This window comes from Gopherus flavomarginatus, chromosome 2 (assembly GCF_025201925.1).
Source record: "Gopherus flavomarginatus isolate rGopFla2 chromosome 2, rGopFla2.mat.asm, whole genome shotgun sequence".
In the NCBI taxonomy this organism is placed as follows: Eukaryota; Metazoa; Chordata; order Testudines; family Testudinidae; genus Gopherus; species Gopherus flavomarginatus.
The window spans coordinates 243,274,562-243,302,004 of NC_066618.1; the positions used below are offsets into that span (position 1 = coordinate 243,274,562).

The 27,443-nt window shown below is 43.2% G+C and overlaps 1 protein-coding gene across 2 annotated transcripts; it reads right to left on the reverse strand.

The window, feature by feature from the left end:
- Nucleotides 1-20: 20 nt before the first annotated feature.
- Nucleotides 21-27,443, reverse strand: ELOC (elongin C). Of its 2 annotated transcripts, XM_050941475.1 has the most exons (5): nt 27,316-27,443; nt 8,601-8,660; nt 7,125-7,190; nt 6,549-6,692; nt 21-449 (listed from the first exon to the last, which is right to left on the reverse strand). In XM_050941475.1, the coding sequence occupies exons 3-5, from the start codon at nt 7,150-7,152 to the stop codon at nt 259-261; spliced, it is 363 nt and encodes a 120-aa protein (XP_050797432.1). In that variant the 5' UTR covers nt 7,153-7,190; nt 8,601-8,660; nt 27,316-27,443; the 3' UTR covers nt 21-258. The 2 variants fall into 2 exon arrangements, with proteins under 2 accessions (XP_050797432.1, XP_050797433.1); XM_050941476.1 differs by lacking the exon at nt 7,125-7,190 and having other exon boundaries at nt 27,316-27,441.

Below are 27,443 nucleotides of genomic sequence, written 5' to 3' on the forward strand. Positions count from 1 at the left end.
GATAAGGCATAGCCACCTACTAATTGGCATATTTATTTATTCGTCTGTTTGTGAAAAGGGCCTTATTTGTGTAAGCAGCAAAACAAATATAAAATTGAATGATAGCTATGCAACAGATCTGAAGATAATTGCCTCTGCAATGAACTTTACAGTTCTCCACTGCACATACGCAGCATGCTATATGAAAAAAGTTACTAACTGAACTACAGGTATTAAATACTGAAAAAAGTTTTACATTTTTATTATAATTTATTTTATTTAACAATCTAAGAAGTTTGCAGCCATCAGCAGTTCCAGTGCAATTTCAGGTGCAATTGGGAATTCAGGAATCTCCGTGGAGCTGTTAGTGTAGCGAACCTTGTAGGTGAAATACATGCATACTTTGGATAGGACATGGGATGGAATCTCTCTAAAATTCACCTCATTTGTTTCATTTTCAGCAAACTGACCTGTTTAAAAAAAAAAAGGAAGAAAGAATTAGCATAAAAATTCCCTTGATAATGAACATATTTGTATTACATGTGTGCAAACTCATCTAGACTACTTCATGTTAGTGTAGTACACTACTGTGTACACTGTACAAGCTGTACAGAATAGTGTGTTAAGACATGCCACAGTTACTGGAGCCAGGGACATAATTTCCACCACCTTTTGTTTAAAGGTATTCTGTTTGTTTGGGTTAATGACTCCCTACAAGCAATACGTGGAACAAAGGTTTGATCCTGATCTCAGTCTATGCTAGGAGTGTTCTCTGAGAGTACCATATTCAGCTCTGTAAGACTCACACTGATGTAAACACCTACAAGAAATAAGGTCAATTAATGATGACCATGTGGCCTGGCTACTAGGGAGAGATGTTTATTTTGTTTAAATAAACCTTTCAGGTGATTTGGAAACATCCAGTTGTACAACAGAGGCACCACATGACTCTACTCCTGTTACCATTGCACTTCCTTTGTACAGTTTGTCATTTGCTTGTTGTGTCTTGTCTTTAATTATATTGTACACTCGTAAAGGCAAGAACCATATCTACCCTTTAGGTGTTTGCCCAGCACCTACCACAACAGGGCTCCTATTATCCCTGCAGAGCCAATACAGCTTGAGGGTAAAACAGCTTCTATTTCCAGCTTGAGAATTGTCAGCAGATTTGATTACTAATTTCCAGTCAATTACATCTGAGCAGGACTACTGAAGACAATCCAGCCCAAATTTCATGGGAAGAAGTAGGAAGGCAATGCAGATTTTAACGTACTTTTTAAAGCCCTGCAACTTAAATAGGGAACATCCACATCAAATAAATATTCAAGTATCACTGAAACGAAGATCCATTAAACTGTGTATCTTAGAGATGTTCTGTACATGTGGACCCCCCTCATAGGCGCACATGCACTTGAGATCAGAATCTTCTAAAATATTAGTGTCTGTAGGTGTTGCACATGCACCTTGTATGCTCCCATGTCATTCCTCCCAAAGGCATAAAAGGCAGAGCATCCCCAAATGCTATTCCCTTCTCCTTTGTCAAGATTCTGGGCTGTAAGACTTGAGCTGCAGGCAAAGAGGGTCCACATAGGATCCACTTGTACAGAACATCTCAAAGAACCAGTTACTATAAAGGCAGAGGTCCCCAAACTGTGGGACATGCCCTCCTAGGGGGGCACTGAGGAACATTTCGGGGGCACAGGGAAGGAGCGCCACCTAGCTGTTTCTGGCCCCAGCCCGGAGCTCCAATGCTGGGTGCCCCAGTTGCCAGTCCCCTGCCTGTCAGCCTCACCCCCCAGGCCCACCCCCAGCGGAGCCCCCAGCCTCCTTATCCCTGTCCACATCCCCTCGCACCCCCCCGCCCATCACAGCCCCACTCCCAGTCATGGCTCTAGGGGTTGGTGGGGAGGATGCGGATAGAGGAAAGGAGGGCATGAGGTAAAAAGTTTGGTGACCACTGGAGGAATATCCTAGATCTACCATAGCTGAAATTTGCAGAGAAACCACATGGAACTCCATTCATACATTCACCAACCACTATTCAGTGGTGTCAGCCTCCAGATCTGATGCTTAGTTTGGTTGGGAAGTACTACAATCTTTATTTAGATAAGCTCCTAGATTCCCTCCTCCTAAAGAAGTGGACTCCTTACAGATCAGCAAGTTCCATATGTACAAATTCTCAAAGGAGAGAGAAAACACTTGGTTGATAAACAGACCTCAGTCACCACTGAAACGCTTTCCTGACTGGAAGAAAAAGAAAAGGATGAATAGACTTCATCAACAGTGGGTGCTGTTCCCCTTGGGGGGGGGTCACTGAAAATGAGGAGGGCTCACAGATTTTCTGTGTGACCCAGGTGGATGAAAAGAATTCTTCATAAATCAGTACTCAGGCAGGTTTTGAAACTATGGATAGTGAAGAGATATCTAAAAGTGGTGACACTAGTTCTGGGATAAATCTGAGCTCTGCTGATTAGTGAAGAAAGCCCTGCAAGGTTGATGGTACTGGGAGCAAAGGTTGGTGCCATAGATCTTTCCATAATTGGCAACAGAGTGAATGTCAGAGATGGTACTGTTGAATGCAGTACCAAGAGCTGTGCAGCAGCAGTTCATTTTGACTGGTACAGGATTGGTTCTGGTTGCTGAACATTGTACTGGCTTCACAGCTGCAGATTTAGCCAAATCTCTGGAATGAAGATTCCCCAGGTTTTTCTTATATAGTACTGGAAATTACAAGCAGTGCCAAGAACCAGACTTGGAGCTGTGCTCCCTTCTCCCATGGACAGGGAGATAAGGGAATCTGAAATTCAATGTCAAAGAACTCAAAGACTGAATGAGCGCTCTTTGTTCCCTGAGAACCTGCAGTGACATCTTTTATGGATGGAGTACTCGCTGAATGAGGTTCTGAAGGAGATCCAGGAACAACTTTTGAGTCAGATGCTCCTCTTATGGATTTCTCCATTAGGGACCACTTTAAGTGTACCTTCTTGGCTTATTAGATGCATTTTGAAAAAGATTTGCAAATTGCACACATTGTGGAGGATATGGCCTTTTCCTAAGCAAAAAAGGCATCTGATGTCTCTCTCATTCAGAGAAATCAGCATGTTGCATGATAGGAAGGATTTAAAAAAAACTGGAGATTTTGACTCAGTGCTGGTAGCCACAATACCATGGCACCTAGGTAACAAAAAACCAATTTTGGGAAATTTTTTTTGCCAACAGGTTGGTAACCAAGCAAACCACAAAACCACCACCACAAAGTTGTAGAGGAAAAAAATTAAAGTTGGGTACAGTAACAATGTAACAAGATAGGACTACTGTAGCTGAGAGGACAATTAAGCTGTTATGAGTCATGCGCACAGGCGGCAAGAAGGAACTGAGTGGCAGCTGGGGCGGCTCTGCCCTTTATTGTCTTGGGCCATGCATGCACCTTGCATGCCTTTGCACTGCTTCTCCCAAGGAAAACTGCTGGTTAAAAGATTCTCACATCCTGTTTGTTAGGTGCAAATGCACCAAGGAGTGAGATCCACATACACAGATATTCAAAGTATAGTTAACAAAAGTTGAGTTTTGATTTAATGGCTCTGGAGACAAGTGTTTTTGTGACACTTTCAGCCAAAAACTTATGCAATTAGCCAAATGAAAGTTGGTGGAGGTGTTTTGTATTGTTTTTTCTCATCTTGTGATGTCGTCTTTACCATAACTGGACCAGACTCTTGCTCAGGATATTCCAGCAGAAGCTGTTCAGCAGGTGTTCCTGCCTATTTTGATGGTATTCAGAATGAATATTTTTGGTGGGTCTTTGTTAAAGATTTGATAGACTGGTGAATTCAAAAATGTGAATCTAATCACTAATTAGAGAAGAGCTAAAGTGATGTAAATTCGCCAACATAACCCCCCTTGCAGTTTGGATGAGGGCCAGAATCATTCGAGGTGACTTCATATACCCAAATTTAAGTCTGAATGCCCTTTTGTCCTTGAAATTTAAGAGGATTTGGATGCAGTTTGGTTTAGTTTTAATATAGGTTCATATTCACAGACCATTTGCTATATACCCGGATAGACAAATTATATCTGGCAGCTAGAATCTTTTCATATGTAAACTGTTTTACTTGATGATTTTTATATATAATGTGCTCAACCATGGAACCTGATTATACCATTTTTATAGAGCACCCAGTTCAGGTGACTGGACTCTTCATCCTTCATGCTGCTGTAGCTGTTTTTGATTTTTAATTGGCAAGCCCCGCCCACAGAGTCACAGTCATGTACCACTACTTGCAGATGTGGGACAGGCATTTATAGGCCCACCTAAAACTAAAGGACAACCCTCTCAGCTAAGGGGAGGAACCACTAAGCTTAGGCTACAAGTGAGTGCAAGGGACAACAAAGGGGGGAGGAAGGGGAAAATAGAAAAAAAAAAGCTACAGGATTGAGGTCAAAGGTTGAAAAATCAGAGAACCAGAAGGGAACACCAAGCATAAAACCCCAGACAGCATCTGCTGCTCCCCAAAGGCATCTAGAGTCAGTGGACACTCCCCAGAGGAACTCTGCCCAGAGATGTAATTGAATGAGGGACTGGAAATAGACTCCACAGTCACGGAGTGCCCCCTACATCCAGCTTCCTTCTCCTGGAGAGACAGGTGTGCATAGATCAAGAGGTGTGGGGAAAACTGCAGCCAGAACCCTTAGTAAGAGGGGCTGCAAGATGATGCACTCTACATAGATGTGCGCCAGGGTCTCCCTCTCATCACAAAAGGGACAGGCATCAGGGGAGTTCATGAATCACACTAAGTACACGTTCATACTTATAACTCCCCAAAGGAGCCACAAACTAATGTATCCAGTGGGTCATGGAACCAGAGTGGAGTACAGATTGGCTCAGAGTTCCTTGCCCTTCTCAGGTGGCAGCAGGTCTCACAATGTGGTGTTGGGGTAAGACAAGTGTACACAGATGTTTTCTGGGCACAGTTTGGAAGTGGACCAGCTGGATGTCGTGCAGTCAGTTCAGATGGTTGTCAAGGGCGGCTGGGGAGATACACACCGCAGGGGCCCAGTGAGGAGTTCAGAGAACCAGGAATGAGCAGGCAGCATCCTCCTGCAGGGCCAGCTTGAAGAAAGGGAGAGAAGCAGGAGGTAAGGCTGCCCTGAACTCCCCTGCTATAGCCCATGACAACAAAGTAAGATAAAGACTGTAACTAGACCAATATTGACCAAAAAAAAAAAAAAAAAAAAAAAAAAACCATCAAGAAATCATGAGTAAGCCTCCAAAATCATGAGATTAAAAAACAAAACCCCTCTCTTCTCTGCCAAAAAGAGATTGTATTGTGCTTTTTGGTTTTTAATTTTTGAACTTCCCCTGCCCAGCCCCAGTGTGCAACAATTAATGTTGCCCCCGTCCCAAGTTTATTGGGTACGGTGATTTTTTTGCCCTTGCTACAGGAGCTCTCACCTCATCATTTGCCCACCCTCTGCCCAGCAATTAGTTCTCCCAAGTCAATCCTGTCCCCAGCTCCCTCATTAGTTCTGCCCATTCCCACCATCAGCACATTACTCCAGCCTCACCTCTGCTCTCCTCCTGGGGTTCTTTACCCTTCTTTCCCAGGGCTAGGGGCTGCAGTGCTGTCCCCCCCTCCACCTTCCAGGATTGTGGGGGGCAGCTCCAAGGGCTCTTCACCACCCCACACCCCATCCCAGGCTGAGTGCTGCAAGAAGGGAGAGGGGAGGTAGGGGAAAAGCAGAGGTGCTATCCTGTCCCCATTACTCATATGAGAAGAGAGGGAAGGAGGGAGCAGAGCCACCTTGAGTTGCTGGGTTTTTTAGCTCCCATGTCCAATCCTATGAGAATAGCTTTGAGTTACTGAGGGATGGAAGCAGGGAGGAGAGCTCCGCCTGCAACAGCTCGACTGATTGTTTAGTCCCAGGAGGTGGGGAACTGGAGCATATGACCAATCAAAAGACTCATCTGTTATAGCTTGGGCATCCTCACAGGATTAGGCTCCAGCCCTGTCCATCACTCACAAAAGAATCATAAATGTTGGCAACAGTGCAGAGCCTAGACTTCTCCAGAGCCTAGTGGTTGAGTAGGGATGGAGCAGAAGCACCACATCTGGGGCACACTCCAAGTTTCAGAATGTACCCACCCCAGTGATATCCAAGGGAATGTCAAGATGGAGATTGTAGCAATTAGTTTTGGCTAGCAGTAACTGAAAGATTTTAAAATGTAGCCTTCTCCTAATCTTAACGAATCCTCTCCCCCATATACATGCCATTTGAAGGAATGGGAGGGGGAAAATCACTACTGTTTTTGTCTGTGGAAGTAATTGTAATTGCTTGTCTTACAGTAGCACCCAAAGACTTCATATACAGTTAGTACCTGATTACATATAACTGATAATACAAGACTTGATAAAGCTGAATTGTTTAAGTAGGAAGCGAAACCGATCTGGACTGGGACAAATCACTATTCATAATAGAAATTCAATTTTTATATAACAGATTATACAAATCCAAACACTCCACAAAAGTGAAATAACCGAATTACAAGATGCTACTAAGCTCATTGCACCTACCTGGACCACTCAACATAGCTTTTATTGTTCCTGATGTTAACGCATGCTCTCTTTTTACAATAAACTCATGACCATCAGAGGATATCAACTTCACATACATAGCATCAGGGCCCTCACACCCACCGTATGTTTTCTCTTCTCCATCTATAATAGAAAACAGATTCACTGACACTACAAAAGTACTAACCAGATATTCTGAAAGTATGAAGAAAGCTAGCACAGCTTATGCCATTATTACAAGCATGAAGTCTCAGTGCGCTTACCTTTGAAAGACCAAAGAAATAAAGAAATGCAAGGTAGCAAAGGAGAGGGTGGAGGATAAGACAAGGAAGTTGTTTGTTTCTTTTAAAGTGAAAAATTCAGCAGACAGCAAAACGTAAAGCTTTGTGCCTTAGAGAGCTAATTTAGTTTTTAATATACTGTTACTGATCTGTCCCCTCATTCCCTTGTCCCTGACCACTGAGTCAAAACAATTTCAGTAATTTCTAGAAAAAGAAATAAAGTCCACTCAGGATTATTTTTTTCCTTTTATATAATAAAATAAACCCTGCCACTCAAATCTGAGACTATACGTACTGCTTGCTCTGAAGTGGCTGTTAAACATTCCTCATGAAGTCATATTACCAGGGAAAGGTCATATTTCTAATGTTAATACATTAGAAGACAGTAATTAAGGATTTGCCAAAAGAAGAAGAAACATCTCTTCCTACAGACATTTCTGTTGTCATGCTTTTCAGAGGGCAATTCACTGAATAAAAGTCTTTGCTTTAATACCAGGCATTCATTTAAAAAGGAACTCCAGCAACTTTAAAAAGTCAATTTAAGGAAAGTTTACTTACTACTGCAAGTAATGCAAGTTTACTGCAACAAAGAGTAAACAAAATGTTCTCTATTTTCAGTTTCTTTTCTACTTTGGACAGCACTCTGAACAGTTTCCTCTGTTTATGTGTCTCTTTCACGCAGCAGCAGGAAAATTAATTATTTAAACAATAGTAAATGTCACTGTAAAACTACAAAATTAAGCAGAGAGCTTAGTGGCAGGCATAATAGTTGAAACTCCTCTCCCTCTCTTACCCCTCCCCATAACCCATTAATTAGATTTCAACTTGTGTCTCTAGCTGATCCAGGGGTAAGACTGCAGAAAGATTCAAACAAGTTTCAAAACCTGAAGTGATGATAAAAGGGAAAAAGGCAAAATACCACTTTAATCCAATTTAAAATTAGAAGTTGTAGTCACGGTCTCTTTTCAGGTAGCATGTGTGTTTTTCCACAAATATAATATACATTTACATAAGTTACTATAGTAAATAGGATTAAAGTAACTTTAATGAGAAGTTAATGAACTGTATATTCTACATAAGATTTTATTTTCAGAGTTGTATTAATCTGCTTACTTATTTTAATTTTTTACATAACTAGTAGGATGCTAGAAACCCTCAATATCTGGGGTCAGTACAATAAGAAAAAGTCCAAGTATGATTATAAGGAGACTTAGTGATAAATTTACTTCCTTCCAGCAGAATCCAGAGGTGGTAAGAGAATACAGACGCACTTTTGACGACTGGAATTTAACCAGTAAATATTAGTGTCATTTCTTCCTCCACCCAAAAACAATCAATGATTTCTATTGTTAAGGAAACATTAGAGATTAAGTGTACCATATATAGACTGCACTTGTACAGATTCTTGTTAACAATTATGTCTTGCAGTCAGTTAGGAAAATGCGGTTTACTTTCAGGACTATCAGAGTTAATCAAAATAAAATTACTGTATAATTATTAGATGAGGATTTTCCACGAGTTACCGTTAGTGCAAAAGCTCAAGTTGCTAAAATTATTTTCTCACTATGCAGTCATTTGAATGGAGACAGATAGGGCAGCTCAAGAACGTAAAATCAAGTTAATTATGAGGAGACAGTAAGCAAAATTAATCGTTATGTAAATGCAACCTCCAAAATTCACAGCCCTTTCCTACTCAATTCCATTATGTAAAAGCCCAAGATATTTCATGTTTTAAAAAAGTGAAAAGATGTTTGTTAAAAAATTAACTTACCCATTCTCTCCTTATTAAATGTTTATTGCTTTGTGACAGCAGCTTTCACAGTAAGATGGTCTGAAAACAAAAAGTATTGATACAAGTGTCAAAATTACTTTTTAGTAGTCATTTCATAAGTCAGAGTTTAAGCGACCTACTATAAAGATTGATGTTTGCGTCATAAAGAAAACTTCAATGATGATATACAAGTCTGACTGAAGTATTCAGTTGATTCAAGTTTCAGGATATGTTCCCTATCTATCAGATTCTCACACGCTTTACAAAGTGAAAGCTGAGTATGTGCAAGATTTCCAGATTTTACCTTACATGTTGTAAAAATAAAGTTTTAAACCTTTAGCAGTCAAGGGTGTTAGAAATGCTATTTATAGTTTCTAGAACTTTAAGGGAGAAATCTGTACATAGAATTTGCTACTACAATGGCAAAATTCCTATAAGATAAAACAGAAGAAAAATAAGCTCTGTGTGTCACAGTGCAGTTAGTACTGGTGAAAGGTTCAAGGCTAACAAGTGTAGAAACTGAAGCCTTTATCTGCAAAATAATTCCAGTATGGACAACAGCAATTCAAGTTTCTTTATATTACACTGCAGTTATACTCTGGAACAGGGGTGGACAAACTTTTTGGCCCGAGGGTGGGGAAATTGCACACAGGGCCATGAACGTAGGGCTAGGGGAAGGGGGGTTTGGGGTGCGGTGTGCAGGAAGGGGCTCAGGGAAGGGGGTTGGGGCACAGGAGGGGGTGTGGAGTGCAGCAGAGGCTCTGGGCAGGAGTGCAGGAGGCATGTGGCAGGGGACTCAGGGCAGGGGATTGGGGTGCAGAGCACAGCAAGGGGGTCAGGATGCAGGTTCTGGCCTGGCACCGCTTACCTGGAGTGGCTCTGGGGTGGCAGCGGCATGCAGCGGGGCTAAGACAGGCTCCCTACTTGTCCTGGCCCTGCACTACTCCCAGAAGCGGCTGGCATCACATCCCTTCGGCCCCTGGGGGAAGAGGGGCACAGAGTTCCACGCACTGCCCTCCCCTGCAGGTACCTCCCCCGAAGTTCCCATTAGCCGCGGTTCCCCGTTCCCGGCCAATGGGTGCTGCAGGGGGCAGTGCCTAGAGGCAAGGGCAGCGCACAGAGCCCTTTGTCCTCTCTCCCCCAGGAGCCGCAGGGACATGGTGCCAGCCACTTCCAGTAGTGGCATGGGGCCCGCAGCGCCACAGGGCGGCAATCTCACAGGCCAGATCCAGAGCCCTGATGGGCTGGATCCAGCCCGCAGGCTGTACTTTGCCCAGCCCTGCTCTGGAAAAAGACAACTCTAGGATAGCTTGAAAGAAATTCCACTCACCTACTTACCAACCCCTTACATTTATTTGGGGGTAACCTTTGAAACATGAAAATGAACGCATATGAACAGACTGTTGTGGGCTTCCTAGAGACTCAGGAAAACATCAAGTGAAGTTAACAATATTCTGGTTAGTTTCACAGATGCTATTCAGAACGTTGTGGACAGTAATGAAACTTCAAGAATTCCTAACAATTCATTCTGCTCCTTAGGAAAGCTATAAGTAACAGCAGAGGCAGGCACTGGAATTATTAACTACAGAGAAGGACCACAAAATGGAGGCTAGAGAAAGGACAGAGTACCAGAGACCTCTTCCCCCTTCCCACCATCTCACACACCTCTAATGGAGGGATAGAGAAATGGAGACAAGAAACTTTGTGGGAAAGCTGGAGATGCAAAGACAGAAAGCCCCCTTTTCCTCTCCACCAGTTTGGGAGGTAGTCATTGAAGCTTGACATTTATAATATACCTTTGTTAGCCAGAGGCTGACAAAGAGAGCTCTAGAATCATAGAATACCAGGGTTGGAAGGGACCTTAGGAGGTCATCTAGTCCAACCCCCTGCTCAAAGCAGGACCAATCCCCAACTAAATCATCCCAGTCAGGGCTTTGTCAAGCCTGACCGTAAAAACCTCTAAGAAAGGAGATTCCACCATCTCCCTAGGTAACCCATTCCAGTGCTTCACCACCCTCTTAATGAAAATATTTTTCCTAATATCCAACCTAAACCTCCCCCACTGCAACTTGAGACCATTACTCCTTGTTCTGTCATCTGGTACAACAGAGAACAGTTTAGATCCATCCTCTTTGGAACCCCCTTTCAGGTAGTTGAAAGCAGCTATCAAATCCTCCCTCATTCTTCTCTTCTGCAGACTAAACAATCCCAATTCCCTCAGCCTCTCCTCATAAGTCATGTGCTCCAGCCCCCTAATCATTTTTGTTGCCCTCCGCTGGACTTTTTCCAACTTTTCCACATCCTTCTTGTAGTGTGGGGCCTGTGATGAAGTGGGACTGTTCTTAATGTTTCCTCTAAATACTGTGTGAGTGTCTCAGTTTCCTCTATGCATTTCTTAAGTCTCCAGTGTGCATAAATTGCCAACACTTTGTATCCTAGCAACAAATGGCTGGGGCCCTTCCCCCCTGCCCCACCCTCCTGCAAGAAGATGGCTAAAGGTGAACAAAGAGAGCAGGTGATCTGGCCCAGGAAAGAGACAAAGGCCAGAAAGGAAGGGCTGGAGGGGGTTTCAGTTTGGAGCTGGCTGAGGACTGGAAGTGAGGGCAAACAGGGTGGTCTGCCTTGCTGGGCCCCAGAATGGACTCGGCTGGGGGGTCCCATTCTCTGTACCTACAAGCTCTGTTTTAGACCGTGTTCTTGTCATCTAACAAACCTCTGTTTTACTGGCTAGCTAAGAGAGTCACATCTGACTGTGAAGCAAAAGTGGGGGTGCACGACCTTCTGGCTTCCCCAGGACCCCGCCTGGGCGGACTCGCTGTGGGAAGCACACGGAGGGGCAGAGGATGCTGAATGCTCCAAGGAGAGACCCAGGAGGTGAAGCTGTGTAAGCTTCTTGCCCTGAAGACAGTATGCTCCAAGGAGAGGAGGCTCCCCGAAGTCCTGACTGGCTTTGTGGGGAGCAGTTCAAGAGCATCGCCAGGGGACTTCGTGACAGGGCCCAAAACTGGACACAGTACTCCAGATGAGGCCTCACCAATACAGAATAGAGGGGAATGATCACGTCCCTCCATCTGCTGGCAATGCCCCTACTTATACAGCCCAAAATGCTGTTAGCCTTCTTGGCAACAAGGGCACATTGTTGACTCATATCCAGCTTCTCATCCACGGTAACCTCTAGGTCCTTTTCTGCAGAACTGCTGCCTAGCCATTCGGTCCCTAGCCTGTAGCAGTTCATGAGATTCTTCCATCTTAAGTGCGGGACTTTGCAATTGTCCTTGTTGAACCTCATCAGATTTATTTTGGCCCAATCGTCTAATTTGTCTAGGTCCCTCTGTATCCTATCTACCACTTCTCCCAGTTCAGTGTCCTCTGCAAACTTGTTGAGGGTGCAGTCCATGCCATCCTCCAGATCATTTATGAAGATATTGAACAAAGCCAGCCCCAGGACTGACTCTTGGGGCACTCGGCTGCTAACTAGACATGGAGCCACTGATCACTACCCACTGAGCCCAACGATCTAGCCAGCTTTCTATCCACCTTATAGTCCATTCATCCAGTCCATACTTCTTTAACTTGCCGGCAAGAATACTGTGGGAGACCGCATCAAAAGCTTTGTTAAAGTCAAGGAATAACATGTCCACTGCTTTCCCTTCATCCACAGAGCCAGTTATCTTATCATAGAAGGCAATTAGATTAGTCAGGCATGACTTGTCCTTGGTGAATCCATGCTGACTGTTCCTGATCACTTTCCTCTCTTCTAAGTGCTTCAGAATTGATTCCTTGAGAACCTGCTCCACGATTTTTCCAGGGACTGAGGTGAGGATCACTGGCCTGCAGTTCCCCGGATCCTCCTCCTTCCTTCCCCCACCCCGTTTTTTTTTAAAAAGAGATGGGCACTACATTAGCCTTTTTCCAGTCATCCGGGACCACACCCGATCACCATGAGTTTTCAAAGATAATGGCCAATGGCTCTGAAATCAGATCTGCCAACTCCTTTAGCACCCTCAGATGCAGCATATCCAGCCCCATGGACATGTGCTCGTCCAGCTTTTCTAAATAGTCCTAAACCACATCTTTCTCCACAGAAGGCTGGTCACCTCCTCCCCATACTGTGCTGCCCAGTGCAGTAGTCTGGGAGCTGACCTTGTTCATGAAGACAGAGGCAAAAAAAAGCATCGAGTACATTAGCTTTTTCCACATCCTCTGTCACTAAGCAGAGTGGAAACAAAATCCAGTAGAAAACATTGCCACTAGCCACTGGAAGAGCTGAGACAATTAACTTCTCACCAGGGACCAGCTCCTGAACATTACTGGGGAACCTCCCACCTTTCAAATTTCTCAGCAAATAGATATAACAAGGCCTGAAATTTGTCAGTTTCTGGATGAGAGGGTAGTTCAGTCTGCATACCTATTCATGCCATCTGTGTTTAGTGAGATTAAACAATGGTGCCTGCTGGTGTGATGAAAAGAATGGAAGCCACCGTTCAACTCAGTTTACAAAGGCCACCAAACAACATATTATTCCCACTTTACCGAGGAAAAACTGAAGGAAAATTGTCTTATAGACCAAAGCCAAATTTGAACCAGTAATCTTATAGGTGAGAAGCTCCTGAATATCACATACTTCTGAGTCTAACCTTTTCTGAGGGTTAAATTGTGCACATGGTCATACAAATTCCCTATTTTCCCTGTACTCACCTTGTTTTGATATTTCCATGGGAACTCCCCCAGAGAAGTCATAAATGTTGCTATTCCTGCACATGTTGCTATTCCTGCACATAGCATTTCCTCAGCAGCAGTGTAATACTGAAACAATCCTAATTTCACTTTGGAGGCTGGAAGCATGTGCAATGGTAGAAAGGTTAATGTAGAAAGGTAAGAGAGGTGTCAATTTATAAAAATCTATAGAATCATCATTTCAGTGTTGTCACTTGCTACAGCAGGGGTCGGCAACCTCTGGCATGCGGCTCACCAGGGTAAGCAACCTGGTGGGCTGGGCCAGTTTGTTTACCTGCCACATTGGCAGGTTCAGTCAATCACGGTTCCCACTGGCCACGGTTTGCCATCCCAGGCCAATGGGGGGTGGCGGGAAGCTGCGGCCAGCGCATCCCTTGCCACTTCCCACAGCCCCCATTGGCCTGGGACTGGTATTGATCAATCAGCTTTGTTTGTCATGCAAAGAATAATAAATGAGGCACTTGTTAAGATTTTAGCATCTAACCAGAAGTTAGTTGAATCCATCCACAAATGGTTTGCATATAGTTACATAACATACATGTGTTTCAAATAATTTACCGACGCGTACAGAACTTGCGAGACTAGTTCTACACATCCAGTCTCTCAATAACCTACTGCATGTGATGGAGATCTGCAATATTGCAGAAGAGATCAAGCAACTGGATCAGGTTGAATCGACAGCAAAGCCAACTTCTGGGATGGTATGGTGATACATGAAGTCGAGTCTTTGCTGCTGTTTATTTGATCTGTGGGACTGCAAATTGGAATGTGAAATACATTTTTGTTTTAGATTTAATCAACTATTTTGCAATGCTTGCCTGGTACCTTGCTGAAATAAGAAGTGTAGAAGAGCGACACTGACATATGGGAAGAATTTTGAAAAGGAAATTGGGCTGTTAAAAGGTCGTCAGTTCCCTTCTGTGCACTTGGTTCAGATTAAGTCCTAGAACAGGGGTAGGCAACCTATGGCACGCATGCCGAAGGCAGCACACAAGCTGATTTTCAGTGGCGCTTACACTGCTCAGGTCCTGGCCACTGGTCCTGGAGGCTCTGCATTTTAATTAATTTTAAATGAAGCTTCTTAAACATTTTTAAAACCTTAGTTACTTTACAGACAACAATAGTTTAGTTATAGATTATAGACTTATAGAAAGAGACCTTCTAAAAATGTTAAAATGTATTACTGGCATGCAAAACCTTAAATTAGAGTGAATAAATGAAGACTCAACACAGCACTTCTGAAAGGTTGCAGACCCCTGTCCTAGAACATGAAAACAGAGCAATGACAAAACAAACTGTAAATATCTGCCCAAGATTTGGCTGAATATATCATTATGAGGTAACCAAGAAAATACTGGACCTATGACTAGGGGTGAAAGTAATTTACAGGACTTACCAGTACTGCCGGAGACCTGAGGGAGCATGGCCTCTTCTGGAAGAGGCATAGCATCTCAAGATTTAAAGGCCCTGGGAATCAGCTGTGGCTGGGAGACACAGAGCCTTTAAATCAACCAGGGGCTCCCAGCTGCAGAGGTGGCTGGGAGCCCCCCAGGGCGCAGGGGCAAATTAAAGGTCCCAGGGCTCTGGCCACCAGGGGGAACCCCGACCTTTGCGGGGCTGAGGCAGGGATTTAAAGGGCCTAGAGCTCCTGCTGCTGAGGGAAGCCCGGAGCCCTTTAAATCCCAGCCTCAGCCCCGGCTGCCAGAGCCATGGCCAGGATTCAAAGGGCTCTGGGCTGCCCACAGAAATTACCCAAGACTTCAGCAAGATTCTGTTTCTGTTCCTCAGCAGGAGGCACAAAATTGCTGTATATCCCTCAGAGAGATGTTCCTATAATTTGGACCTGCTGCTGCACTGCCAGGTTTCCATGCCCTTACAGGATGTAGCACTACTGGAAGGCTGGCTGGAAAGATCTAATTATCTAACTGGAAGGCATTTGATTCAGCCTCCAAAAGACTCTCCCCTCACTCTAAAGGTGCTCAGAATGGCTGAGACAGTCATTGATGAGGTCAAATGGACTGTAGGCATTCCTATGCCAAGTTTACCATTTGAAGACCAACATTACAACACTTGCACAGCTATGTTGATGGATGTTTTCCAAGAAATGGGTAAATGGAGAAAAACTGCCACCAAAAAGGGGTGTATTTATACTTGCTATCAAGAGGGCAAATCATTAAGCAATGGCATGGCTCTAGGATTATTGAGTGCATCCAAAACTACCCTCCTCTAGCGGACGTGGATATCTCTTTGGTGTGATCAGTCCATCCTTCGTTATGTCTGAAGTTACACAAGCTCCCAAAATCAATCCTTCAGCTAATCAAATGCTTGTGTACAAAGACAGATGATCACCACTCTGCAAATGTTCGTCCAGCAGCCTACCTTGTACATAGCAAGGATCAGTGTGACAACATGTCTAGCAGCGATGCTGTAGACAGAGTCGACACTGACAACGACTGATGAAAAAAAATGTTTTCAGTCCTACATGCCAAGGCTAGCTTCCCTAGGATTAGCCAAGATGCATGTCTTTTATGTAAGTAATGCATCCCTGTGTGAATGTATAATTAAAAAAAAATGTTGACTTTTAAACATTTGCTCAACTGTTTATCTACATAATTGTTCTAGGTTTGTCTATTCTGTACCATTTTGTTTGTGAGAGATGGCCTTTTGAAAGAAAGAAATGGGTTGAGTTGTTATCAGAGGACATTATCAAAATTTCCACCAACCAGAAGACCTGAAGCTGGGGGAAGAGACTCCCAACTGCCACACCGCAAAGGGTGACATCATAGAAATTATGATTCTATAGATTTTTGTGAATCAATTGACGCCTCCCTTTCCCTTCTAACGCTAACCATGGAATGAGATTTTATCACATTATGCTCCAAGACTATTACAACTCCTGTTGTAGTATGAGGAAAGTGTTCTGTGAAAGAACCAAGTAGGTGTGATTCCCCACAGCTGGAGATTGGAGAGTAATATTTATCTTTCTTCTTCCAACTCTCTAGCGGAGGCTCCCTTGTGCTTCCTCCCCCACCCACAGAACCCTTCCCCTATACTTCAAAATGAGTAGCAGTGAAACTGACTAAGACAGCATCAATTTCCCTTTATAGCTAGGAAAGTACTTTGAACGGCAACAGCAGTACAGGTGTAATCCTGAGCAGGAAAAAAGCAGCGAGGTGGGGGAATAGGAAATGGCAGTGCAAAGACAAGGGAGGAAATGGAGGGAAAACAAAAGGGAAACTGGGTGAGTTGAACCCAGAAGGGACAGAAAATAGGCAACCTAGAGACAGCCTATTAGAATCCCTTTCTCCCTGTCAGAAGAGGCTGGGAGTGCTACACAGGTAGCACATTGTACTTATGGGAGATTATCTTGTGAGAGAACAAGAGAAGTACTGTTTTCCAGCAACTAGCCTCAGGTTAACTGGAGCAGATTCAATATGATCCAGAGCAAGCTGCCACCAAACTTTCTCTAGACAGTGGTAAGACTGTTGCGATAGGTGGTAGGGGGCTCAATGGAGCTTTCAAAAGGGAAACAGAGAGCCACAGAAAACTGAAAAATAGGATGAATGAAGGCAAGTGTATTTGATGTTGATATCTACCCAGTTTGTTATTTTAATACCCCAACAACAGAAGAAATTCAGAAGTAAAAAAATAAAATTTGAAAGTGGTTAAAAGGGTGAAGAGAAGAATTTCACAAGTTATAATTCAGATTTTACTGCTTTCAGACACCTTTCCCCATATACAGTTTTTGCACACAAAAAAATTTCACACAGAGGACTCTACCCACAAGTCAAAGCTTTATCCAGAAAGGATTACTTTGAAGTTGTCAGCTATACCCAGTCTTTCCCAATTGAGCTTTGAGTAGTCATAGGCATTATTTAATTAATAATAAGTTAGAAATAGGCAAGTCAAGTAATTTAGTACATCCCCCTATAAGAGCAGATTTCTCAGAGTATATTTTCTAATTGCAGTTTACATTTGTGACCCAGGGACCTCTTGATGCCAACTAGCAGAGTGCATTGAGGATACAAAGAGTTCTAAAGGGATCCCCTGGTCACATATGTATAATAACTCACAAAATTACACCAAAAGGGTGGCATATGAGATCTCAGAGCCAGCAGCCTACTGGCCATCAAAAATGTATGTACAGATCATATTAAAAAGAGTTATGTATCTATACTGGAAATTAACTCAAAAGGTTTTGAGAATGTAAGACAGGTAATAAGTAGTTGGGTTCCAGGTTGGGAGCAATAGAAGCTTTTTATTGTGTATTGTCTACTTCCCAACACAGGCCTATTTGCATATTGAGCCAAAATGCTAATCAAGAGAAAATTTACGGGAATAAAACAAAATAGCAGGAGGGGATACCATTTGAGTAAAGAAAATGGATTGCTGAAGTATATCTGAGACACAAAGATTCCCTCCCAGAATCTTTTACCACCGAGGAGGCAAGCTGATAACGTGACTTCTCTTGTGAATGGAAGATCACAGCCAAGCCCGGCTGTAATACACTGGAAGGATTTTGGGTGAGCTCTGCTCTAAGAGACATGAAAATAACTAGGTATACATATCTAGCTTCTAGAATTCGAGTTACGATTTTATTTTATATGTAACTATTTGTTTCCAATATTTCTACTTGCTATCATTTGAACCTCTACTCATTGTTAGATATTCTTACAGTGAAAACAAGCAAAAGTTTATTTAAGTGCTGTCTGTTAAGCAGAGCTGCAATTTAAGGTGCACTGGTAAGCTGGGAGGTACCGTTTCACAGAATTCACAGGTTAGCTGCTCCCAAAGAACATCCTATGGATCAAGGGCTGGACATTCCAGGGGATGCTCATGGCATGTTTATTGCTAACCTGCAGAGGGACCGCGGAACCTGTGTTGGCTAAGAGAGGAGTGTTTGTGTTCCCTATGACCAGTGGAGTCAGGGACCTAATGGACAGCAGACACAGAGGAAGCTTCTTCACACTAAGGGCTGGTGGTAGTGAGATGTCTCAAAACCCTGACTATCCCAGGAAGTGTCAGAACTTAAATACTATGTTTCTTCTGAAAATCTGGAAGCACCTTACTTAAGGTATTAACCTCACTTTACAGAGGGAAAAACTGAAATCAAGGTTAAGGGCCAATTGTAGGGACCTAAACATGCAGAATAGGTACTTCTGAAAATTCCACTAGGCACCTATCTACATATTTACGGGCCTGAATACTTGTGGAAAACTTGCCCTAAGTGACTTAATCAAGGTCACATTAAATCAGTGCCAGTCAGGAAGAGGATCCAAATCTTCTAACTGCCAGCCACCTGCTCTAGTCACTAGTCCATGCTGCCTCCCTTTATTATATGGTCTTTCCCTGCACATTCCACCTAAATAACAAAGATGAATACTAGACATTCTGTTGGTTTCTGCCTCTGGAGCATCACTTTAGGGTAGAGGCTTATATGAAATTACCAAACAGGCATCTAAGCAACCTTGCTTAACTCCCAAAGTGCATGTTTGTTTGGTTAGCAACAATTCCTACACAGTTTCCTTTACATAAACACAGAAAACGAAGCAAAACATTTAGTGGCAAAACAGGAAAAACCCTACAACAGAACTGTAAAGTGTTTACAAAGTTGCTAAATGATTCACCCCACCCAAAATGATATTTATGATTTTCACAAAATTAATTATTTGAAAGACATGGAAAAAAGGTCACTAGTTTCTCTAAACTGAATAAAATTCATCAGTAATTAAAAATTAATCTTATACCAGTGCCTTAAATATGCTCTGTGGATGTTAAAATTCACATATTTTGTAAGCATAAGAATTTTTATTCATTTATTGTACATAATTTCCCTGCTTCAAACTGTTTTGCAGCATAATGTATGCCAGGTGGCTGATACCTTCTCCGTAAGCAGTTGTTGCTGTAGCAGTTCAGCACTGTATACAACTGTGTACAGTTGTTTCAGAAACAAACAAAATTAAGAAAGGTGCAATGTAAATCAGAAACCCACTCATCTCTCAGGCCTGGTCTACACTACACTGTTAAACCGATTTTAACAGCATTAAATCGATTTAACGCTGCACCCGTCCACACTACACTGCTCTTTATATCGATTTAAAGGGCTCTTTAAATCGATTTCTGTACTCCTACAAAACGAGAGGAGTAATGCTAAAATCGATATTACTATATCGGATTAGGGTTAGTGTGTACGCAAATCGACGTTATTGGCCTCATTATTTTACAGTAGCTACCCACAGTGCACCGCTCCAGAAATCGATGCTAGCCTCGGACCATGGACGCACACCACCGAATTAATGTGCCTAGTGTGGACGTGCACAATCGACTTTATAATATCTGTTTTATAAAATCGGTTTAAGCTAATTCGAATTTATCCTGTAGTGTAGACGTAGCCTCAGTGTCAACATCTGACATGTGGGTTCTGGGCCGCCTCCTTCCTCTCAAAAACTATTTTAACCATTTACTATCCACAACAGTTTGGATCTTAGAACTGGTATATCCTTGCAGGTTATGTATTCTCTACTGCACAAACCCAGGGGGACATGGTTTAAGTTGTCAACAGTTTTGACCAGGAATTGATACGATTGCAAAAAATCCCAAGTCAATATGACATCCAGGATGGTTGTTTTATACATCCTCTTTTACATAGAGATATACAGGATTGAGATACAAGGATAAAGTTAAGGTACCCCAAACCATTAACCCTGCATTTTCTATATAGTTACCACATTTCTCCCCCTTAACTTGAGTTTCCTAGCCTTCAGATGTTCATTTTTAAAAGCAAAGACACTCTTAAGTTACTGATATGTATTTAGAACCTTAACTCTAATTCAACAGTGTTTGGGACTCTTGCAATAAGCCAACAGCTATAAACATTTCCTATTTTATTTAGAATTAACTGGTTTTTAATTAATAATGTATTGCTGCAAACCTCCCCAGCAGAAAATCTCTTAAATAAATTTGATCTAAATACTAAAGACTTTTCCCCACATGCCTCCAGTCAGATACTTCAAAGAGGAATACATTTGTTACCAAATAGTGAACAGGTTTTTATAAGATGCTAAATGATCTGCTCGTAGCAAGCTCTCAAAATTTCAGTAACAGTGTCTCCCTGTAATAAGGATTATTGGAGGGGAGAGGGTGTGCAGGGATTAGCTACAACAGTTACATTGAAAAAACTCCATGAACATCAATGAAAATTGTTTACTGTTAATTCCAAATCAGAAGCAGAGTGTCCAACTGGTCTCACAGGAGGAAGTGTGCCATGAATTACAGAAATTTAATGCTTGCATAAGAGCTGAAAACAGATTCAGGATTGGTCCTGCATGATCTCTCCTTCTAACAAATGACAATTGAGGCATTCAAGACTGTGAAGGGTGAAATCAGTGAAGACAGAATAGCATCTTGTTTTTAATCTTTCTTGTAAGAAAACAAGAAAGACGATGAAATTAAAAGAATATATTCAGAATAATGAATAGAAAAATTTTAAAAGGCAGTCTCATGGCAAATCTACTGCTGAGGAAGGCCATGGGTAAACTGTAGCTTGATAATAAAGAGGACTGAATGATGTTATAAATCACTTGAACATTTGCAGCTACAAAAGTAATCAAATAATATGCTTCAGGATATTAGCCTGCAGGGGTCAAGACTTTTTTCCAAGCTGTGGTACAAATATTACAATAGAGTAGGTGCTTTATATCTGTTCTTCGCCTCTTTGAAGCATCCAGATATGATACTGCTGAAGGTAAGATACCATATTAGATTTTAAAAAAAGAATTGACACTGATTGGTCAAACAAACATGTAGGGTTACAAGATAACCGACACACTCCTGAGTGGGTATTTAAAAAAGCCCCCTCAATTACAGCCTTACGGAGACTACCCTGACCTTGGGTACAGATACACAAAAGTAGGAGCACAGCACACACTCTAAGTCCTTCAACACACACGCCTGCCAAGCTGTCAGGCAGGGAATGGAGGAAAATGGATAGCATCTGGGCACTATCATACAATCCTCTAGCCATTACCATGGGTGTCAATGTGCTTGTGGTATAGGTCAGCGGCAAGTTATTACCACACCCTTCTCCCATAGTAAGAAGAAATGTTGTGCCTTGGAGGTGTGTTTGAAGCACAATATCCCCCAGGCTATTCAGGAGATGTGCAATTTACAGACGCCTTTTGCTCAGTGGTACCTAGAAGCACCATTTAGCCCTATTTTCCCCAAAGATGCTAAAAAAATTCATACTGGCATAAGACTACTGGCAAAACATGGAACACAGTCTTCAAACTAAAATAATTTGAAGTGAGGTTTAGACAAAATAATTGTTTAAAACTGCTCTCTTCAAATGTCATCTAAAAAAATCCAGCATCAGCTGCTAAGCATATGCAAGACGGACATATACTTAAAGTACTAGTACAGGGATCAGCAACCTTTGGCATGTGGCTCGCCAGGGTAAGCACCCTGGTGGCCTGGGCCGGTTTGTTTACCTGCTGTGTCCACAGGTTCATTCGATTGCGGCTCCCACCGGCCGCAGTTCGCCGCTCCAGGCCAACATAGGCTACGGGAAGCGGCAGTCAGCAAATCCCTCGGCCCGCACCACTTTCTGCAGCCCCATTGGCCTGGAGCGGGCCACCGCTTCCCACAGCCCCCATTGGCCTGGAGCGGCGAACCACGGCCAGTGGGAGCTGCGATCGGCCAAACCCGCAGACGCAGTAGGTAAACAAACCGGCCCGGCCCGCCAGGGTGCTTAACCTGACGGGCCGCATGCCAAAGGTTGCCAATCCCTGTACCAGTACATCAGTACTCAATGTTTTACCCAGTTAGAGTTATGCATGTGAGAATGAAGACTGTTAAGCTATCTGGTAGATATCAGTGTGCCTGCAGTGGGCCACTTAACTGGTTCAATAAACCAGCAGTTCTCAACCCTGGCAGCATACAGATGTGTTTCAGGGGTACATCAACTCATCTAGACATTTGCCTAGTTTTACAAAAGGCTACAGAAAAAAGCACTAGCAAAGTCAGTACAAACTAAAATTTCATACAATAAAATGTTTATATTGCTCTATACACTATACACTGAAATGTAAGTACAATATTTATAATCCAGTTGATTTATTTTATAATTATAGGGTAAAAATGAGCAAGTAAACAATTTTTCAGTAACCGTGTACTGACACTTGTACTTTTATGCCGGATTTTGTACACAAGTAATTTTAAGGGAGGTGAAACTTGGGGGTATGCAAGACAAACCAGACTCCTGAAAGGGGTGCAGTAGTCTGGAAAGGTTGAGAGCCACTGAAATAAATAGTGAAATATAGATATGCAAAGGCATGTTTATCTGTTCCAGTAAACTAGTGGCTATTGTGCCCATTGGATAACAAATTCATAATGACAGCCTTCGTAACTAATTTATAGTAACTAAAGACAACTGAGGGCCGATTTTGGCCACAGTAGTTTTAGAATATTAACAACATATTACATCTTACTTTTAATGTATTCTATTGTACCAAGTTTTTCAAGACCCCAAGCAAATAATATGAATGCCTTCACCATCAGTAAATTAGCATACAAGTCAAATATTTAGGGGTGTGAACTCTCTGAATCATAAGAAGAGTTTTGTAAATACATTAGGCACAGTAGAAAGTCCACAAAAAGTGTAGGCCCACAACTTTATGGGGAAAGAGAGCTAACAGCACATGACATTTAATGAGGCATTTAATTCCCATGTTACTTCAGTCTTCACTATAGAGGTTAACTGATATCAGATGCCTAGCACAATTAATATTAACAATGAAGGGGAAGGAACAAAATCCAGAATGCAGAAAAAACAGGCTAAAGAATATTTAGATAAGTTATATGTATCCAAGTCAATAGGACCTGATGAAATTCACCCTAGGGTATTTAAGGAACTAGCTGAAGCAATCTTGGAACCATTAGTAATTATCTCTGAGAACTCATGGAGCACACGTGAAGTCCCAGAAGACCGGAGAAGGACAAACATACTACCTATTTTTAGAGAGGAAACAAAGAAAACCTGGGAATTATGTACCAGCCAGCCTAACTTTGAAACCTGGGAAGATATAATTATTAAACAAATTTGTAAGCACATCCAGGATAACAGGGTAATAAGTAAAATCCAACATGCATCTGTTAAGAACAAATCATGCTAAATCAACCTAATTTCTGTCACTGACCAGGCTAGTGGATGGGAGGGTGGAGCAGGAAGCAGTAGACATGATTTATCTTTATTTGAGTAAGACTTTTGATGCAGCCCCACATGACAGTCTCATAAGCGGATCACATTTCCATAGTTTAGATTAAATTACTAGAAGTGGTTGCATAACTAGTTGAGGGGAAAAAAACAAATCACATACTCAAAGTTTATCAATGGTTCATTGTCAAAGAGGGAGGATGACACCCAGCTTGGAGAGGTTACAAGCACCTTGGAGGACAAGATTAAAACTCAAAGTGATCTCAACACATTGGACAGCTGGTCTGAAATGATCAAACTGAAATTCAAAAAAGTGCAAAGTACGGCACTTGGGAAGGAAAAAATCTAAGGTACAAATATAAAATGGCCAGGCAGTTGCGCCGCTGAAAATAATCTGGGGAAGTATAGTGGTATGAGCAGGGTCCTAGAGTTCAGACCCCAGCCCAAGCCCAGAAGTCTACACAGCAATGAAACAGCCCAAGTTGGCTGGCACAGGCCAACCACAGGTTTTTCCTTGCTTTGTAGATGTACCCTACAAGGATAGCTAAGTATTGGATAGGCTTCCCCGTGGAATCACAATCACTGAAAGCTCTTAAGAACAGGTTAAACAAGCACCTATCAGGGATGGTCTAGGTATACTTGATCCTGCATCTGTGCAGGGGGATGGACTATATGTCCTCAAGGTCCCTTTTAGCCCTATGTTTCTACAAAATATTGATCAATAAACAAATAGGCTAGGTGGAGCAGTAGCTTTTCACCTACAGAAGTATAGTTTTAAGTTCTATATCAGAGGGGTAGCCATGTTAGTCTGGATCTGTAAAAGCAGCAAAGAATCCTGTGGCACCTTATAGACTAACAGACGTTTTGGAGCATGAGCTTTCGTGGGCGAATACCCACTTCCTCAGATGCATGCATATTCACCCACGAAAGCTCATGCTCCAAAACGTCTGTTAGTCTATAAGGTGCCACAGGATTCTTTGCTGTTTTAAGTTCTGTTTACGTTCTAGGTAATTAAGTTTTAATCTTATTCTAGGTCCCACTGTCATTGGTTTACTTCACATAGTTACCACACAATTTCTTGTAAGTGCATGTACTGCTCAGGAGAAACAGAACTGAAAGATTCACAAAGATATTTAGGTTCCTAACTTCCACTGATTTCAATGGAAGTTGGAGTCTAGATACCTTTGTGATCTGGGCTTTAGTGAAGATCAGGACTAAAGTATATTAGTAGGGCAGCGCAAAAGAAAATTTGTACATCTATTTGCAATTCAGCTGGCTCAAGGCTGGAGGGGTAGGATCCAAATGCAGCTGGTTGGGGCTCAATGGGGTGAGGGTCTGGATGCACGGGTCTCGTCAGGATAATCCAGATGCATAGGCCTTGGGGCTTATTGCAATGGGGTTTCTTGTGTGTCAGGCTCAGCTGTTGGTGGTCTGAGTGCAGAGGGTGGGGGTCTGGATGTGGGAGGGGGCGCTTCGCTGGAGGTGGGGGGAGGGGTCTCAGCAGGGAGGGCCGGATGGTGGCGGCATCCGGATGCACAGGGTTGGGCAGCTGAGGGAGCAGCTCCCCCTAGTGACTCGTCCCACCACGGCTGAGGAAAGATGGGGACAGGAAGCGGGGGCAGGGTGGGAGGAGGGGTGCAGGGGCAGGGGAGGATTTTAGGGGTGGGTCTGACCTGGACCCAGCCACTCCATGCAGAGAAAGTGCGCTCCTTCCCCACCCCCAGCCCAGCCAAGACTAGCCACTGCAGGATAGGAGCCACCGCTTGTAGCATCCCAAGTCCTGGGTGGGGCTGGGGAGGGCCAGGTGCAGGGAGTAAGTCTTGACAGGGGTGCCCAGAGCTTGCAGGGAGGGTCTGACCCAGAACCAGCCAGGACGCCTTGAGCCCTCCCCTCACAGTGACTTAACTCTCTGTCAGCCTCTCCAGGTGCCTGAAACCACATGCCGCGTTGCTGGCGAAGGATACATGAACACTCTTGCAGCTTCCCTTTGCTTCTCCATCAGAAAGTCATTTTTCTTCAGGGATGCAAAGAAATCTGCAAATTCTACATGCACACAGTTGTGTAGAATTCTCCCTGAAGTATTATTTGTAGCATTCTAATTACAAACTGAACACTCGAGTCCAATCTGCCTTCATACTACAGGAGAAACATGAAGACTTTCTTAATACAATATTTCTGTATCATTGTTCAAAATCAGTTACCGTTTATATAGAAAGTTATATGCATATAGGTGATTTTTGGGAATGTGTGGAAGAATGTGAAGAGAATGGTCACATAAATTGATTGTGCATAAGGAGAAAACTTTTAGTACACTGTTCTATAAATACTCTGCCTTCAATCCTGGTATAAGTTATTTTCTGCCTCCTCATTCAACACAAAATTCTCTCTTGTTTTAAAGTAGCAGCTGGCCACCCTTTTATTTCATTATACCAAAGCCAAACTCAAGTCTTCCACACTCCTATTTCTAAGGCACTGTCTATGCAGGGATCTTTATGAAGCTTTTCCCACCTGTACCATTCCCAACTCACCTGATCAGTGGCAGCCCTAGTACAGAGAAGGTTCAGATGTTTTCCAGCATTTTTACTACTGTATCAGCTAGAGCCATTCCTCATTGGTAAAAATGCTGAAGTCCTCCAGAGCCTTGTCTATGGTAAGGCTCCCATTGATTCTAACACTGGCTCAGCAAAACTGACATGATTTTTTTTGTTTTTATTCCTGATGTAAATAAAACAGAATGATTGACAGAGGACTGGCACCTAACAGAAGACATGCTTCAAGATAAAAAGCATTACATAATGTATATGTAGTTACATAGTGTGAAGGCTAGAAGAATGTACGGTGCATTGCTCAAAGAACATTATGGTATTTGGATATCAAGGCATGAAGAGCCTTGGGCTATATATGATTTTCTTCCTTCCCTCAAGCATGAACCCTGTAGTTTAAATGCTTTTAATAATCTGTAAGTGATCAGAAGTGCATATAGGAAGGAAAAGTGTGTGGATATTTGTAGTTTCCCTTTAGTGCCAGTCTTCACTCACAAGCTGTAAGACAGATGCTGGATATCGCAACTTGTGAAACAAGACTATTATTAATGAGAAACTTTAGTTTCTCTTTTCTTTACACTAATACATTACTTTACTCTCTACAGATACGTATGAGCATTTAGATTAGCAGATTCAAGTTTAAAAGGAGGGAGACAATCCCGTCTATCCGAAGACAAATCTTACTTTGGTATCTAAGCACCGTAACCTACCTTAAAAAGGTTCCTAAATTCCTCCATCCTTAGGATTTTTGTAACGGGATTATTTCCTTCCCTTTAGGGAGGGGAGGGGAGGGGAGGGGAGAAGGAGGCTCCCTCACTGGTGGAGGAAGCAGTCAAAGCAGAGCAATAGTTACAGTACTGCTTTAGAGAGGGTTTCTGTTGGTGGTGTGTGGAATCCAACGACAGTGTTACAGACACATGGGAAGGGAGTGAAATCGCCCCTGCCCCACCCCTGAGCCTCCCTCAGGCCGCCCCGAGCCGTAAACACGCCCCTAGCCTCCCCCTCCTCCCAGGGATGAGTAATAAGATTTCCGCCCAGGGGGTGGCCGCGTCTCGGAGCGGGGCCCGGGTCCGGGCCCTGGCCGGGCTAGCAGAGGGCGAGACCCGCTCCTCACTCAGGGGAAAGGCCGCAGCGGCGACCCTCCTTCCCCCGGAGTCGGAAGGAGTAGGGGGCAGCCTCTCCGCTCGCGCCCCGTCCCCTCCAGCCGGCCGCGGCGGGGACTCACTTGTGTCGGCTTCGCTGCCTCCGCTCCCTGCTCGCAGGGCCCCCTGTTCCGGGCCAGCTGCCTCGCAATCACTTCCGATAGGTCAAAGGTTAGCGCCGCCTGCCGCCACCGTAGGGACAGGCAGCGTT

Bases quoted from the DNA above. Each gene is read 5' to 3' on its own strand.
- ELOC (XM_050941475.1), bottom strand. From the start codon at position 7,152: ATGTTTAACAGCCACTTCAGAGCAAGCA. The intron at 6,693-7,124 runs GTACGTATAGTC...TTTCTATTATAG, and splicing joins CAGCCACTTCAGAGCAAGCA to ATGGAGAAGAGAAAACATAC. The intron at 450-6,548 runs GTAGGTGCAATG...TTTTTTAAACAG, and splicing joins AGCTATGTTGAGTGGTCCAG to GTCAGTTTGCTGAAAATGAA.